General features: G+C 36.0%; 1 protein-coding gene across 28 annotated transcripts in view; it reads left to right on the top strand.

Moving 5' to 3' along the window:
• arvcfb (ARVCF delta catenin family member b) overlaps positions 1-16,347 on the top strand; it is a 188,993-nt gene that overhangs the window by 140,519 nt on the left and 32,127 nt on the right. For 24 of the 28 annotated variants that reach the window (XM_089130386.1, XM_039658982.2, XM_039658981.2 and 21 more), the window contains 5 exons: positions 932-1,115; positions 8,813-8,930; positions 11,223-11,394; positions 13,366-13,383; positions 14,762-14,833. In XM_089130386.1, coding sequence (XP_088986512.1) covers positions 932-1,115; positions 8,813-8,930; positions 11,223-11,394; positions 13,366-13,383; positions 14,762-14,833 — 564 coding nt within the window. The remainder of the gene's footprint in view (positions 1-931; positions 1,116-8,812; positions 8,931-11,222; positions 11,395-13,365; positions 13,384-14,761; positions 14,834-16,347) is intronic. The other 4 variants (XM_039658983.2, XM_089130377.1, XM_089130379.1 and 1 more) reach the window with 1 other exon arrangement.

The following is a 16,347-nucleotide window of genomic DNA, read 5'->3' on the forward strand; positions in this document are numbered from 1 at the left end:
TGACACAATAGCGCATGCACGAGCGCATGAGCTGGCCGGTAATGATCCATTCTCCTTAATGTTCCACTTTACCAAGTACACATTCCCAGGTACAGCAAGGGCCATGTGTACGGCATCTGTTATCTGGGCTTTAACCAGGGTCTTATGGCTATTCAGCACCTAAGAGGTGATGGCAATGAAGCCTCCTTGCAGATGGCAGTACAAATTTAGTTATTATTAGAGGGTAAATAGATTTATTTTGGGGGCTAAAAGAACCCGAGGCCTCATTACAGAGATCGATGGCATGTTTATAGACCTCTTGTCTCCTGTTGTAGTTTTTTGTCAGCAGAAATGGATCTGGAAGTAATTGCAGAACGAGAAGAATAATGATGTGTATGAAGGGCAGGAAAATAGATTCAGAGTTGCATCAGGATGTACATTACTATGAGTTTGTAGTAAGCTATGTAAACACTATGAAAATGCCCTCCGGTCCAGAGACTTCATTTTTGCTAACCCAAGAGAAGTCAGTTTATTTATCCACTCTACATTTCCAAGGGTTGCAGTAGCTGAACGTTGCTTGCCAAGTTAATAAAACAAAGGCTAGTCTTAACTGTGGGCGTATATACAGTACGTCTGCTGGCTTATAGAACAAGCTTCTGTTTTATTGTCTCTAGAAAACAACAGCCAGTTTGCTTCACATCGTGTACTCTGAGAATTTTTTTTCTCAAACTTTGCTTCTCCTTTCCAATCCTTCTTACTTCTATAATGTAGGTTCCTGTCGGGAAACTCAGAATCGATGCTTTCATAATGCGTGGTGCAAGTCAACAGATCTAACAGCAGTGCCACTTTTTGTTTGTAGCTCTTGTGTCATGTGTTAAGAGATGTAACAGATCCTATTTTCTCATTTCTTTTCTCTCTCCTCCTTCTTCTCTCATCTCATTTCACCTGTTAGGAACACTTTGGAACTTGTCCTCCTATGAGCCACTGAAGATGGTGATAATTAACCACGGGCTTCAGACGATGACTAATGAGGTCATTATCCCTCATTCGGGATGGGAACACGAGCCGAACGAAGACTCAAAGCCACGAGATGCAGAGTGGACCACCGTCTTCAAGAACACATCTGGATGTCTTAGGTACACTGGTCTGATTGACAGCCTCTTCACCATCCTCGTCAGCTGACCTAGAACAATGTCAATGAATCCCATTAGTCTTATAGTGTTTGCAAGTTTCTGCAAAAGCCTTTGACCCATGTAGTCTATGCTAATTTGATTGCTAAAAGGCTTTACATGAACAAAAGAAATTCATTTGTGTTTATTAAGATGGTCTGTCTCTCTGAGTGGTATTTTAGTATTGTTTATATACCAATATAGTATTTATTCATATTTTGAATTAGCTTTTATTTCCTATATTTTCAATTTTAGTTTTTTTTTTAGCAATTTACAATAAGGTTTCATGTATTCAAATTAATTAGCTATATTAGTTAACTCAAACTAACAGTGAACAATACTTGTTAATCTCAGTATTTACTAATGATTTCTAAGATCAAAACTTGCATTTGTGAACATCAGTTAATGCACTGTAAAACATGAAATCTTTTATTAACTAACATAAAAAAATGTGTTCATGTTAGTTAATGCATTAATTAATATTAACACAGGAGACATTATTGTAAAGTTTTAACAGTTTCGTTTAGTAATTTATTAGCGTTTAGCATTTCTTATTATTTTCTGAGATTTTTTTTTGTCTGTTACACTACTTGTTATATCACTTTTCCGTTATACCCCACAAAATTGGCCAAAGTCATAATTTCTATTCATTTTCTTCTAAATTATTTGATCTGGTGAACATATTAGTGGCTTCTAAACTGTCTCTGTGTTTTCACTTCCACAATTGCTGTTATTAGTCAGCGTAACATCATTAACTGCACTCTGTCACAACTGTCACTCATATTATGTGTTCATAGCCTGCCTGGTCTCTTTCGTGTTCTTTTCGGTACATACTAACCCAGAGAAACATTTCATGAAACATGAAGCTAATAAACATACGAAACATACGGCATATGATTTGTACGTGATTTTCATGTAATTTGGGCTATTTTTATAAAAATAGAGGATGTTTACATGAGAAATGCTAAATAACTTATTCTAAAATGCTACAAATAAACAAATTTCTGTCTCATCATTTGACCAAAATCCACGTTAGATCGCAATCAGAAGTTATTACAAAAATAGTGTAGTAGTGAGTTTTGAGTAAAAGCATGGTATTAATCTCATGAATTGTCATGTGTAGCTTGATGCTAATTGTAGCTATAATTCATTACCCAGATACAGTTATATTTCATTATGTATGTTGGAGAGTGTGCAAGACATGCAATGCCAGAGTAAAGTAATGCAACAACTTACATTAGTAATGTAATGTCTATATTTCCAGTTGCTGAATGTAAGATTTTTCCATATTCCAAGCTAGCTTGCTGCAATGGTGACATCATGTGCACGTGTGAGTTGTGAAGACTATGCGAATTAATGTAGGAATGATTTGATTTCAAATCAGTAGGGTTTGAAGCAACAAAATTTACATGGTAATGAGCTATTTTATGGATGGTAACTGTAATATTATTACTGAAATCATTCATAATTTATTACACTATTACTGCAGAAACCAGTGTTATTATGGCAATGCTTTACTGCCCAACACTGATTATAACTAGAAATGGTTCCTGTGTACTAGGGGTAAGAGAGCCATTTACCATTTATATGTTTAGCTTTGAGAAGATGATCATTTTTGTCCATGGGAACAGCTGTTAAAATGAGCTGTTGCCAGTGTTGGGAAGGATACTTTGGAAATGTAATAGGTTACAGATTACAAGTTACCCTATTTGAAATATCTAATACTATCTGTTTAACCACTGTGTGTGTGTGTGAAGGGAAAACATAAAACCATATAAAGCCTAATTTTAATTTCTCACTAACAAGAACCAAGAATATATTCTAGTTTCATACTCACTGGCAACCCAAACAGACTCCCCTAGTGTAGCTCTCATAACATGCATGTTTAAAAAAAAAAAAAAAAAAAGTTAAATTCCATTAAAATTTGTTTATACTCAGTGACCAATCGTTGTGTAGTTAAATACCAGGAGCTCTTTTTTGCAAGTCAAAACAGCACACTAATAGAAGGATTCGACCAATAGGTGGCGCTTAATATTTATCATAGGAGATGCTTCCTCAGGATCGACATTGACACCTTCAGTGTCGATTGCATTTTAATAGTTGGCAAACATATTTTGCACTTATATTTGTGCCTTTTCTAATTTCTGGATGAGATGATTTTTACATTTCCAGCTCTGGAATGCATTTTTATCACTCGCCAATCGCCATAGTGGTAACTCTCAGACAGGTTGTAGCCTAGCGGCATTGTGACTTGACGTAATTGTCAAAGAGACAATCAAAAGCATCAGAATAGCATTGCTTTACTAAATGGCCTTTAAATAGCAGGAAGCATCGTGCACATCAAAAACTGGCAAAGCAACACATTTATATTATTCAACATATCCTAGCATTTACAGAAAATATCCAGATTTAACAACCTTTGTAATCGTTAACATTTTCATAAGTAACTGCAATTTAATTACGCATTTTTTTTCTCAGTAACTGTAATGGATTACAGTTACATGTAACTCCTTTACATGTAACTAGTTACTCCCCGACACTAGCTGTTGCTGTATGAGAGACAACTAATATAAGAAACTGACAAAAAAAAAAAAGGAAAGTGCGAATAGACAATTTTGTATTAAGCTTATTTGTCTTCTGACAAACTCTATGAAAAAATGATAGCAACATCTCCAAATAATAACTAAAGGCAAAAATCAATAGTGTCTGTTCTATATTTAACCATTATTGCTTGTATGTTACAAAGCTCTCTGTAGACAATGATCCTCTCCTCTGGGGGTCATTCAAGCAGCTCAGCTTTTGATTAAGATATCCTGTCACTAAAGGGCTTTAGATCGCCATGGTTACCATGCATCCTGCCACAATAAGTGGAGTTCATTTTTTTCTTTTCGTTCTTTCTTGCACCCACTTCTGTCTCTAAAAGGCAAGAGAAAATTGCTTTATATGAGGTTGATATCTGAAAAGGATGTCTTTTTTTCATTCAGTGGGGTCTTTGAATGTCTCAGCAATTATAACTGGGCCATGGATCCATAGCCTATATAATAATAAATGTGTTTTGAATCTCTAGCTTAAACTGTGATTGGCCGTCTTGGCCATCACTGTACTTTTCGAAACAGCCCATTGATTGACAATGACATGAATTGAGCTAAACTCATCAGATCATGTTACCTTCCTCCACTGATGTGATCTTGGGCTCAAACAATGTGATCTAGTGCTATGACGAAGATCCTTCTTTTCTAGGATTCACGTACAGTATTATTACTGCACTCTTGACATTGCGGCATTAAATCAGGTTATTGTTGCCTTGTTTGGATGTGACTCTCCTTGTTTCACCTATCTAGACTTCCATGGCAATGGTGGATAAGCCTCCACACACAGGTCTGATTGTCTAAATCAGCATGCTAGAGGCAGAACCAGGTCATTGAGTTCAATTTCATGACCTCAAGTGCCCCCTTTAAATCCTTAATCTTGTGAATAGGTACTTTGAACACAGTGTTGTGATCTGGTTGTCCTTGATTATAAAGGGAGATATCTAAAATGTGCACGGTGAGGGATTTATTGATGTGATCTGTTGTATAATGTGATAATGTAAGAGGTATGATTCAGATTAGAGCCCGACCGATAAAGGATTTTGAAGACCGATACCGATACAAATATTTGTTGGTTTTAAAATCCGATATTCCGATATATCGGCCGATTTTTTTTTTTTTATTTTTTTTTTTCAGAAACGCACAACAAAACATTAACAGATTTCCATAACATTTGTTATTTGTAGTTATTTATGAGTTTTAAGTAAAATAATATGATAATGCATTTTAAACAGAAACTTGATTCTTTTATTGTCACCATAGAACAGACTGATGATAGTGGCATTAGCTAGCTGGAGTTAGCTAGTCTATGATGAGCCATAATTTTGCAATGGTTAACGATACATTTTCAATATACTGTAACAGGCCAAGGAGAGATGATAAGTCTCATTGCTATAACTGTCACGCGCTATTAAAGAAATACTTCAGTCACATTGTCAAAAGTTAAAAGGACAGTCAGTCAACTACACTGTAACAACGTGACATAATTATTACTAGATAATTCCGATTCACTCTCGGCTTATTTAACAGCTGCAAAACTGGACATGATAGTCACAAATTTTGTCATGTTTATTTGAGTTAAGAGAACTGATGGGGATGTTCTTTTAATTGTTATTCAAGCAATGTATGTCTCGTGACCAACTCAACGAGTGTTGCCAACAGGGACGGTTTAGAGTGCCCTCTGATGGACAAACTTATACATCTCCAACACTCATGACATGGTTGAGGCATGTTTCGTCCGTTTTTATTTTATTTTTGAAATATTCATTTATCGGCCATTATAACTGCTGATACCGATAGTTTGGAAAATGCCTAATATTGGCCGATAATATCGACCTGGCTCTAATTCAGATATGATTATATTTATGTCTGTTCCTTACCACATTGTTGATTCCACATGTATCAAGGGTCTTTCAGAAGCAGGATTTGGATGCTACAAAAACTTGTCGCAAATTGAGTGTGGTACTCTGTCTTCTTCCTTTAATTCCTCCCTCTCTTCTCTTATTTAAGCTGTGTCGTGTGTGTGTGAGCTCAGCACTGAAGCTGTGTTTTCACCCTCTGTTTCCTCTCTAGCAGCCAGGCCTCTAATCTCCTGCTGCTACTGCTGGTTGTGCTGCAACCTGCTGGGCCAAGTCCAAATTCTGCTTGCTTATGCGTGACTCTACCTCCATGCCTTCATCCGCCCTTCTTAGTCTCTCAGTCTGTTCCTTTACTTTTCAAGTATACCATTTCATAGAACATCTCAGATATCGGCAAAAAGAAATATAGGTAGGAAGCATGGACATAATTGTTTATTTATATATCCATTTCTTATTGAGTTTATGTTGATGTCAACTAATATTGGCCCTTGAACCATTCTGAAATAATATACTGTTTTCTATTTTAATATATTTTTAAAATGTAACTTATTCATGTGATGGCAAAGCTGACTTTTCAGCATCCTCACTCCAGTCTTCAGTATCACATGATCCTTTATTTAATCATTCTAATATGCTGATGGTGCTCAATAAACATTTCGTATTATGTCAATTTTGAAAACAGCTTAATATTTGTTGCAATTATTCTTTGAAGACTAGAAAGTTCAACGAACAACATTTAGTAGAAATACAGTCGATATATTTTGTAACATTATAAATGCCTTTACTGTTACCTTTCAATTTAATACGAATTATTAATTTATTTTAAAATCGTATATTTTCTTTTTTTCTGATTTCTGCAAAATCCAGTATTGGTCGACCTATTTCTTTATCTTAATTGTTAAGACGAGGAACGTCCAGGAATGCGTCTTCTTGAAAGTGATATTTCTCCTTGTTTTCTTTTCTCTCTTTTACTCTTTCTCAACCTCCTTATCGCTCTTTAGCTCATTCTCATTTGCCAAGGCTCTTGCTGGCTATTCCCCTGTGACAGGTCAGTCAATATTATCAGGTTAAACCGTGCCTCAGCGGGTCTAAAGGATGCTATAGGGAGAGGTGGTAGTTCAGCCATCATGGCATCATGTGTTTCCACATGCCACCTTTCAGCAGGTCACCAGCACACATCATCGCAGACATGCGGTTGTGCACAACGCCACTCCATCCTCATCCTGTCTTTTTAGTCTCAACTCAGCCTGTATCCATGGAAACTGTATCCTGTGACATCTGTTGCCTAGTAAGCTGCTTGGAGCCAGAGTTTTGTTTCCTGTCTCTCCTTGGCAGAGGGAAAGCACCCTTTATTTATTTTTTTGTCCATTGTAACAAAATGTGCACATTTGTAATTCCTGATTAGTGTGTCCATGTCCAGTTAAACTTGAGATGTTTGGAGGTAAACGTTCTTAGCAGAACTAAGCGATTGAGTGTTTATCAGTGAGATTTTCACTTTATTTCACAAGATTTTGCCAATATTTCCAGGATATAATCTCTTGCATAAGTCACTGAATCCTTTTATGGTAATTTACAGAAATATATTAGGGCTGGCAATTTAATATTTGAAATAAGACTTTATTTAATTTAAAAAATAGAAAACACACACGTACACACTATTTATTATTTTAAAAATTAGAGAACACACACACAAACATTTATGCCCCCTGACCTATACATATACTGTATTTCCTGGCATGGCATCTGAATAAATATGCTTAAACTGCCAGCAAACACTATATATATTTTTTGTTTTCAGTTTTATCTGCCACAATATAATGTCTTGAATTCTCAATCTGTGATGTAGGTACAAGTATTTGTAGGCAGTATTCAATATTGTGCTGACTGTACTTCAGCCATTATGGAGGAAACAGACAGGTAGCTGTAAAAATGCAATCCATCTCTCTTATATCTGGATTGCAGCCACAACAGCAGCTGGAAAATGTTACATTCCATATGGGTGTTATACTGCGAATGGGTTTAAATTTCTAATGCTGGAATTGGACCCATTTGTTTGGCCGGGTGTTAGTTTAATTTATGTTTTCTCCCGTTGTCATTTGATAGTGATGACTGTGGACTGACTGAGGCTTTTTTTATGAGTAGGATTTTTAGCTTGGCAATCTAGTTATAAAAAACGACAGCTTGAACAGCTGGTAGGAAAGGCATTTTAGGGTTAAGAATGAAGAACCCAGATGGCTCACAGAGGTTCTTGTCATTTTTCTCACTTCTCACTTCTCATGCTCTCTGCGTCTACAAGTCGACAACCGTCGTGTTTTTCTTATCCTACTCGACTCAAGCTCTCGCATCTACAAGTCGACAACTAGCTTCGAGTTCTCTTATCCTAACTTCTTTGCTATGCGGATTAAATGACACACAGGCTTGAGTAATTGTCCTTTAAATGTTCTTCATTGCGGCCGGGAGTCTCGAGCAGTTCTCAAGAGAATCGCGCAAAGAAGCACTTTCTAGATAGCATGTGAACCGCAAATTGATTCCTCTTTCGCATCGGACACACACACAATTATGTCAAAATACCAGTCTCAGCATGTATTCTTGTAAACGCAGTCGGTTATGTATTAAGTGGACGTAATAAGTTGAGAAAGAAATCGGATGTGTATCATTATATTGGATCTGTGCATTCAGTCTTAAAGTGACAGCAACCTATGAACAACCTGCTGCTGTCCAAGTCATTAATGTTAATCAAACAACAAAACAAAGATTGATCTATATTTAATTTATACAGTGGACACTATAGTGTGTGTTTTTTTTTTTTTCAATTAAGCCAAATTATTACATTTCTGTACCTGAATACAAAGTTAGGCCTTATTTTATTTGTAACTTTGTAATATTGTATTTGTCTATGCTTGTAATTAGTGTAGTACATATTTTACTGACTCTTCACTTGCCTTTTAATGATGTTTGAACTGTATTAGTTAGGCTAGTAGTTTTTGCTGTGATATTAAAATAATGAAAGTGTGCTTTAAGTAATAAATGGAAGATATTGGCCCCATTTAGCTTGTATTTACTTTTACAAGAGCAGTTTGTCTAAAGTTTAACTAATTCAATTATGAATAGTTTAGCTTGGCAAGCTAGAATTTCAAAGTAGCTTCCTCAACAAAAACTTCAGCATATAATCAGTAAAAATGCTTGCGCTTAATCATGCTTTTGCTATTTGCCATAGGAATGTGAGCTCAGACGGTGCAGAGGCGCGCAGACGTTTGAGAGAGTGTGAGGGGCTGGTAGATGCCTTGCTGCATGCTCTACTGTCTGCTGTGGGAAAGAAGGACATGGACAACAAGGTGAGTATCTTTTGCAGCAGTAGCTGGAGCATGGATCCATCTTTGTTGAAATATTAAACCATTTCTGTCTTAAAATTACATGCTTTAGGTCATATGCAAAAAAAGTGTATATATACGTATATATATATATATATATATATATAATGTCACAATTAATATTGATATATTTTGATCAATATTGAAATTGTGGCATTGATATTTCGATAAAATATTGCATTCAATAAAATCATGCTGCCGCATTCCATCCAGTGCACCTTCCTTTCCTTCACAGTGTCACGCTTTCGTTCCTCCCCAAGCCAGAGTTAAAGGGATACTCCACTGTTTTTTTCATATTAAACTACTGCTATGTTATTCTCTTAACTAAGATGAGTGGATACATTCCTCTCTCGACTCGGGGCATATATTTCTATGGACTTGGTGCAGTAATATCATCACTCTGGAGAGTGAAAGGGGGAGATGACTTTTCACAAATGATGATATTACTGCGCCGGGTCGAATTGCTTCCAAGCACTTGCTGTGGTATAGAGCCCGACCGATAAAAGATTTTGATGGCCGATACCGATACAAATATTTTTGGATTTTAAAATCCGATATTCCGATATTTCGGCTGATATTTTACTTATTTTTTTAATTTATTTTTTTTAAACAGGACATGATAGTCACAAATTTTGTCATGCTTATTTGAGTTAAGAGAACTGATGGGGATGATCTTTTAATTGTTATTTAAGCAATGTATGTATCGTGACCAACTCAACGAGTGTTGCCAACAGTGGCGGTTTAGAGTGCCCTCTGATGGACAAACTATACAACTCCAACACTCATGACATGGTTCAAGCGTGTTTCGTCTGTTTTTATGTTATTTTTGAAATATTCATATATCGGCCATTATACCTGCTGATACCGATAGTTTGGAAAATGTCTAATATCGGCCGATAATATTGGTCTGCCGATATATCGGTCTGGCTCTACGCCATATATTATAGTTATCCACTTTACACACTTAGAAAAGTGCATCTTAAATGCACTACATTTAAATAGGGAAAACATGGAGGTGTTTGGTCGCTTCTCTGCCTGGATCCTAATGAATGAACTGGGCTAGTTAAGTGCTATCAAAGTGTCTCACGCGTCAGAGCGATTGAATGCACGCACTGAGACGAGGCAGGTATGTATCAACTCGTCTTAGTTAAGGGAATAACATAGTTTAATATGAAAAAAGGGAAAGTTCCCCAACAATGAAAATGATGTCATTGTTTACTCCTGCTCAAGTTTTTTACAAACACAAAAGTAGATATTTTGAAGAATGTTGGTAACTAACCAGACAGTTGATGGCACCCAGTATTTTTTTATTTATTTATTTTTTATTTTTTTGTGGAAGTTAACTGTCTGATAACAAACATTCTTCAAAATATCTACTTCTACTTTTCAGCTATGCAAATCAGCCAAATAAGTGAGTGTTGTAAAATGCAATCTACTGTTGCTAAACTGGGACGTGCTTGATAATAAACAGTATTATTAAAAGCACATTAACCGAGAAAGAGATACTCTTCCCTACTAGACGGTTTTCTATGTGTGCACTCAGAGACCTATTTCTGTTAAAGGCTATTTCTTATCTCGATACCACTGTTATTAGTACATCTTCCTAAAAAACCTATAGCACTGTTTATTTAATTTTATTTTGTTCTGTTGTATTTTTCGTCGGTTTGGTTTGTTCTAAGTTTCTTTATTCTTTTGTTTTGCTGACTCTAACTGATTTGAGGACTTAATACTTACATTCATTTACCTAGTATTAGTTTTTACTGAAGTATCGATAATTGTCATGAAATAAGACTTCAATCAACAATAATCATGTCTACTTAATGGATATGTGTATGGCACCACTGGCCCCAGGATCTTAACTTAAAACAGAGGGATCTTGTATCATCTTGAAAGATTGATCATGTGTTATAATGACTGCCTTGCTGTACATTATCCCACTTGATACTTGGCTACTTCTGAAATAAATAAATTAACACAAAATATTGATCTGAGTGTAAATATTTGATGAGACACAAAACCAGCCACGTTGTCATTGTCATTTAATTATTATAAAATTATTATTATTATACAATTTTTATTTACTCCTTATTAGACAAATGGCCACATTTATATTATACTTTTATTTTTTTTATGTTTTAACATATCTTTAATATTATAATATATATGTTTTATGTTGATATTGAAATGCCTGTATGAAATAAAATATTTATATTTATATTTAATTTTTTTCAATATTTCTCTCTTGCTGTCTCTTAGTCTGTGGAGAATTGTGTTTGCATCATGAGGAACCTGTCTTACCACGTGCACAAGGAGATTCCAGGGGCTGAGAAGTTCCAGGACCCCTCGGTTCTTCAGGGCCCCGGCTCTGCTGGCACTCAGAGGAAGAAGAAAGATGACGCAGGCTGCTTCGGAGGAAAGAAGGCCAAAGGTCTTTATTGAGTTCTTCTTTGTCTCATCTATGTGCTTTATACTTCTAAAACAGTACTGAGCACCTTTATATCATTGAGCCTTGATCATCAACAGCCGGATTCTTTCATCAGCGGCGAGTTCATGGAGGGCAGTGTGATCCTAGCATTTACACAACATCATAAATAGCAGTTCAGGCAGATAATAGGAAGCTAAATGATACTTGAGGCTATTTGTTTGGCCTGCACGTCCTCTATTGTGGCTCATGATTCATGACTGGAGTGTGTGTCTGGGGTATCAATGTTAAATCAATATTCATCTTTAAATGGACGTGGGTGTAGGTTCAGTGTCTGTAGTGCTGAGTTGAATCAGTTCTTCCAACCGATGCACTTGTGTTGTACAGGTACTTTTTCTAAATATAATGCCAGGAGAGCTGATTCATTTGCAGGTTCCAGCTCTTTTTTTCTTTTTTTTTTATGTTTTTGTATTAGTTATCCAGATTTTTGTTCTCTCAAATTGACTGATGAGAGACCTCTTGAATATATCAATGATCTGATTTAGCGAGCTGATTCTCGAACAGACCTAATAAGGGAACTCATCAAAGCAAGAAGTGCTTAAACCACTAAGATGACAACATTGATGGCATACTGTGCCTCGTGGACCTTTTTAAATGAGGTTTGTTTATCTGCCCTGCAGATTTACTTTGAAAATGCAAGGGGCCTATATTTGCACCAGAAAATGCCCTTAACAAAAAATTAAGAGATGTTTTCCCAGAAAGCTATTTTGACAGATCCCTGGTCCCAGTAAAATGCTTTGTGAGTTAAAAGGCATAATTTATTCTTGCTCACAAAACACATGAAGTTTAGGTTGCCATGTTGGCTTACCACAAATTTAAGCAGAAAGTGTGTCGTTTCAGCACCACTATCATGTTAGAAATGATTGAAAATTGGTTTGCACGGTATTTATTCTTAATTATTAAAGTGTGTTAATGTCATAGATTACACTTGCATTCAACATTTTTTATTTTAAGTTATTTTAAAGAGATTAATGATTTTATGTACATTCATTTGATCAAAAGTTACAGTAAAGACACACACACACACACACACATACAGTGTGTATGTATATATATGCATGTATGTCTCATTATATTAATTAACCTCTTATCAAAATCAAGCTCAAATAGAGTCATTAGATTTTTCTCCAGCAAATTTCTGAGAATTTCAGACATACGTGTTTTGCCAGTCATTAGAATGGGCACATCCAAGGCAGTAAGTGCATCGCAATGTTTTCATCAACTTACTGTAGGTCATAAAGATATTATTGCAGCTACTGTAAATTGGTGCTCAGTTTTGTTTTTCTGCTTATGCTTCTTTTTATCTCTTATGCTGAGAGAAAAAAAAAAGCACCCCAAACTTTTGAACGATAGTTCTTTGTGTTCTTCACTTAGCAGTAATGATCCCCAGCGTTGTGAAAATCAATGTGTCGATTTCCAGGCGGTTAGCTGAATGTCCTGACTTTGACACAAGTCAATTTCTTAGTCAGATTTTCTTGAAAGTTTATCTTCATGTAGTTGACCTGAAAGAGAAAACTGTCCGAAGAAGACGATGCGTTTGATTCTGCAAATGCTCACTATAGCAACCCAGCAGCAACTTTGAGAATGCTGCGCACACTTGTGCTACGTTATGAATTGTTCTGACACATTGCAGAACACAATGGCGCGTGGAATATGTGAATATTCTAACTTTCTTGTAATCATTTCGTGAATTATTAGCTCCAAAGAACTGTTCAACGTGATTAACTATTTTTCACTTGAGAGAACTAATGGAACTGACTCTCTTCTTAATTTAATACTTTTTATAAACACTCTATTCTTTCCTATGTACTTTTAAGTGGTTCACAAATAAGTTCTGTCTTCTTTAATACACACTCTCTGAATCTCCTGTCTTCTTCCCCTGCCTGCTTTTTTTCCCTATTGGTATTGCTGCTGTAGAGGAATGGTTTAATCAAGGTGAGTGTCTCTTCCTGCTTTTCCTCTGTCTGTCTGTTTCTCTCAGCATACACTCATCACTGCCCCTTTTGCACTCTTTCAACAATCATTCTTAAATATTCCTCTCTTCAGGGAACTGTCAAAGCTGTACCAATTTAGCCAGTTCAAAGATGCTTTCAGCTGGCATAGATGTCTGCATGTCTGTTGTAATCTGTTAACGAGGCCTGGCTTTTACATTCTGTCTTCTTGCCCGTTGCTTTAAAGGGATAGTTCGCCCAGAAATGTCATTATTTACTCATCCTTATGTTAATCTAAACCTCTATGATTTTAGTTTTCTTGCATAGAAGACTAAAGGAGATGTTTAACAGAATGTTCACTTTTTCCATACAATGAAAGTGAATGTTTACCAGAGGCTGTCAAACACACAGTAAAAATGTCAAAAAGTGCCATAGATTTATATTTAAAAAAGTCCAAAAATGTGCATGCATTATTTGTCTGCAAAAAAAAAAAAAAAAAAAAAAAAAAAAATCCTGTGCTAAATGAGCACTGTATTTTGTTTTATTTATTAGTTAAAATGTTTTCAATTCTTTGAAACAATATAAATTAAAAGAGAAGCATAAAATGCATAAAATATTAAGACTTGTTTTCATAAGTTTTATCTTGTCTTGTGCAGAGATCTTTTAAAAACGATTTTAGGTTTAAAAGTGTTGTGTTGATTCTCATGTAAGTTTATCTTGTTTTTAGAATTTTTAAAGGAGAATGAATATAAAAAAGATTGATCAATGAATGTAATTCATTATTTCATTTAATAATTCAGACACTAAACTATTAAATTTCTTGAAATAAGATGTTAAATGCTTCAGTGAAAGATTTTCTCTGAAAAAAATGGCTTTGTTTTGGTCTTTTCCTGTAATACTATGGCTTCAGCGCACTTAATAGTGTGTGAGTCATGTGGACTATTTTTTAAATGCTTTTTGTTGTTTTTTGAGCATGTTAAATATGTTTGAAACAATATGAGGGTGAGTAAATAAAGGCAGAATGTTAATTTGTACGTGTCTACATGATTAACTGTCCCTTTAACATGTTCTCTGTGTGTGATAGTGGAGTAGTGTTCATTACTTCACTCTGTTATAGTCAGCCGTCCATGCCAAAAATTTTGCATTTTTAATGGGGGGTTCCTCTCTTGGGAGCTGGTGTCAAGAGTTTGTCTCTGCATATCTGAGTAGTAGCTAGATTTATGTGTGGCACGTCTGTGACTGTGTATGTTCTGAGACTTGGGTCTATTTGACATTTTCATACCAGTAAATTCCATCTCTTATAGAATGACACTTACAGTACAACTGCTCTCTCTGTCTCTTCTCTCACGCTCTCTCACTCTGCCTTCTCCTTTTTCACTTAGGGAGGAAAAACGGAGAGCATGACAAAAACTATGACACATTGGACCTACCCAAGCGCACAGAACCCACTAAAGGTACGTTTTTATTTGACACCACGGAATTATTACATCTTTAAGCTGCCACTTTTCTGAAAAGGGGACAAGAAAAGACCTGACTCTTTGGTCTCTCTCAAAAAGAGAGAAATCTAGTCATGGAAGGCAGGTGAAGTGAATTCCAGCAAGATACAGTCTAAATAGCCATCTTTAGTATAAACCGTACTGGGGGTTGTACTACTCAAAATTATCTGAAATTAAGCTCTTTTCCAAAACGTAGTGAGCTGCTTTCTGAGGTAGTATTCTAAGGCATCACAGGCACACTACTGTGAAATTGTTCCAAAAGTTAGGCTTCTTAATGAGACCTTGATTTGAAAAAAAAAAATACTGTAAATGCAATCCCAGAATGCGTCATGATGACAAGCTCAAAGATGAGAGAAATGCACTGCTGCTCAAAAGTGACAGTAAAGACGTTTGCTAAAATGCTATGTGGGGTTCTTTAAAACTTTCTATACATTACCATTTAGAAGAATGGACAATTTAGCATTTGATTTTTAGCATTCTGTCATCACAGCATCAGAAATATTTTAGAATATTCAGTATTAAATTGACATGCGTCAAAACAGTTTGTTGACCATTTTCTATTACATGCTATTTGTTTAATGTTTGTTTAATGAAGATAACCGTTGGTGCTGGAGCTGCTGCAGATTCCAAATAAGTCCCTTATAAGGTTCCAAGACTGTCGGGATGCTGCATTAGTAGGCTGTAGGCAGAGCTTACTAGGTTTTGAAGCAGAGCTTCGGTTTGCACAAAGTGCATTGAGTGCACATCAGCATAGAGAGATCCTCTGGGAATCCCAGGTATCAGGTAACAATACTCTTCTGCCTAGGCCTTTTATCATTATGACAAACACAGCCGTTATCCTCAGTGTCAGAGTGCTAAATAGTCAATGTATTTTAGTGCAACTGATATCCCTGACCAAGTTCATCCAAATAGAATGAGGCTGATTTACCCTCAGAAACACGCCAGATTGAGACCGTTCTGGTTTAAACCATCTGTGTGTGAGATGGATGTTCAAACCTTTAGCTTGTAATTGTCTGCAAATGAATCATAAGGCATGCAGGTTAAGAGAGAATTTAGACAAGACGTTTTGCAATGGAGTGAAACAAAACAGGGGTCATGAGACTAGACTTGCTGTCTTAAAACCCCTGAAAAACAGCAGTCTGTGTGGAAATGGCCATAGATGTCTGTCTCTATTTGCACCCTCTCAACAGTCATCAGGGAGCCACTCAATAACTCTTTCCTTCTGACAGACTGGGATCTAGCATCATTTTACCTTTGAGCTCTACTTAGTGGGAGAGGAAAATGTTTTATTGAGGCTCATGTCTTATGTATTACTATAGATGAGCCACAAAGAGGGATGAAAAATGAATCATTTTTAGATGACCTGATTTTTTTTTTCTATGAGTCTGCGAGGGAGATATTTGCTTGCGAAGACATCCCATTAAAAAGTAGAAATGCTGGTTACTGATCTCCCACTCATGAGAAGACCATCA

This window comes from Pimephales promelas, chromosome 4 (genome assembly GCF_988280905.1).
Source record: "Pimephales promelas chromosome 4, fPimPro1.hap1.1, whole genome shotgun sequence".
In the NCBI taxonomy this organism is placed as follows: Eukaryota; Metazoa; Chordata; class Actinopteri; order Cypriniformes; family Leuciscidae; genus Pimephales; species Pimephales promelas.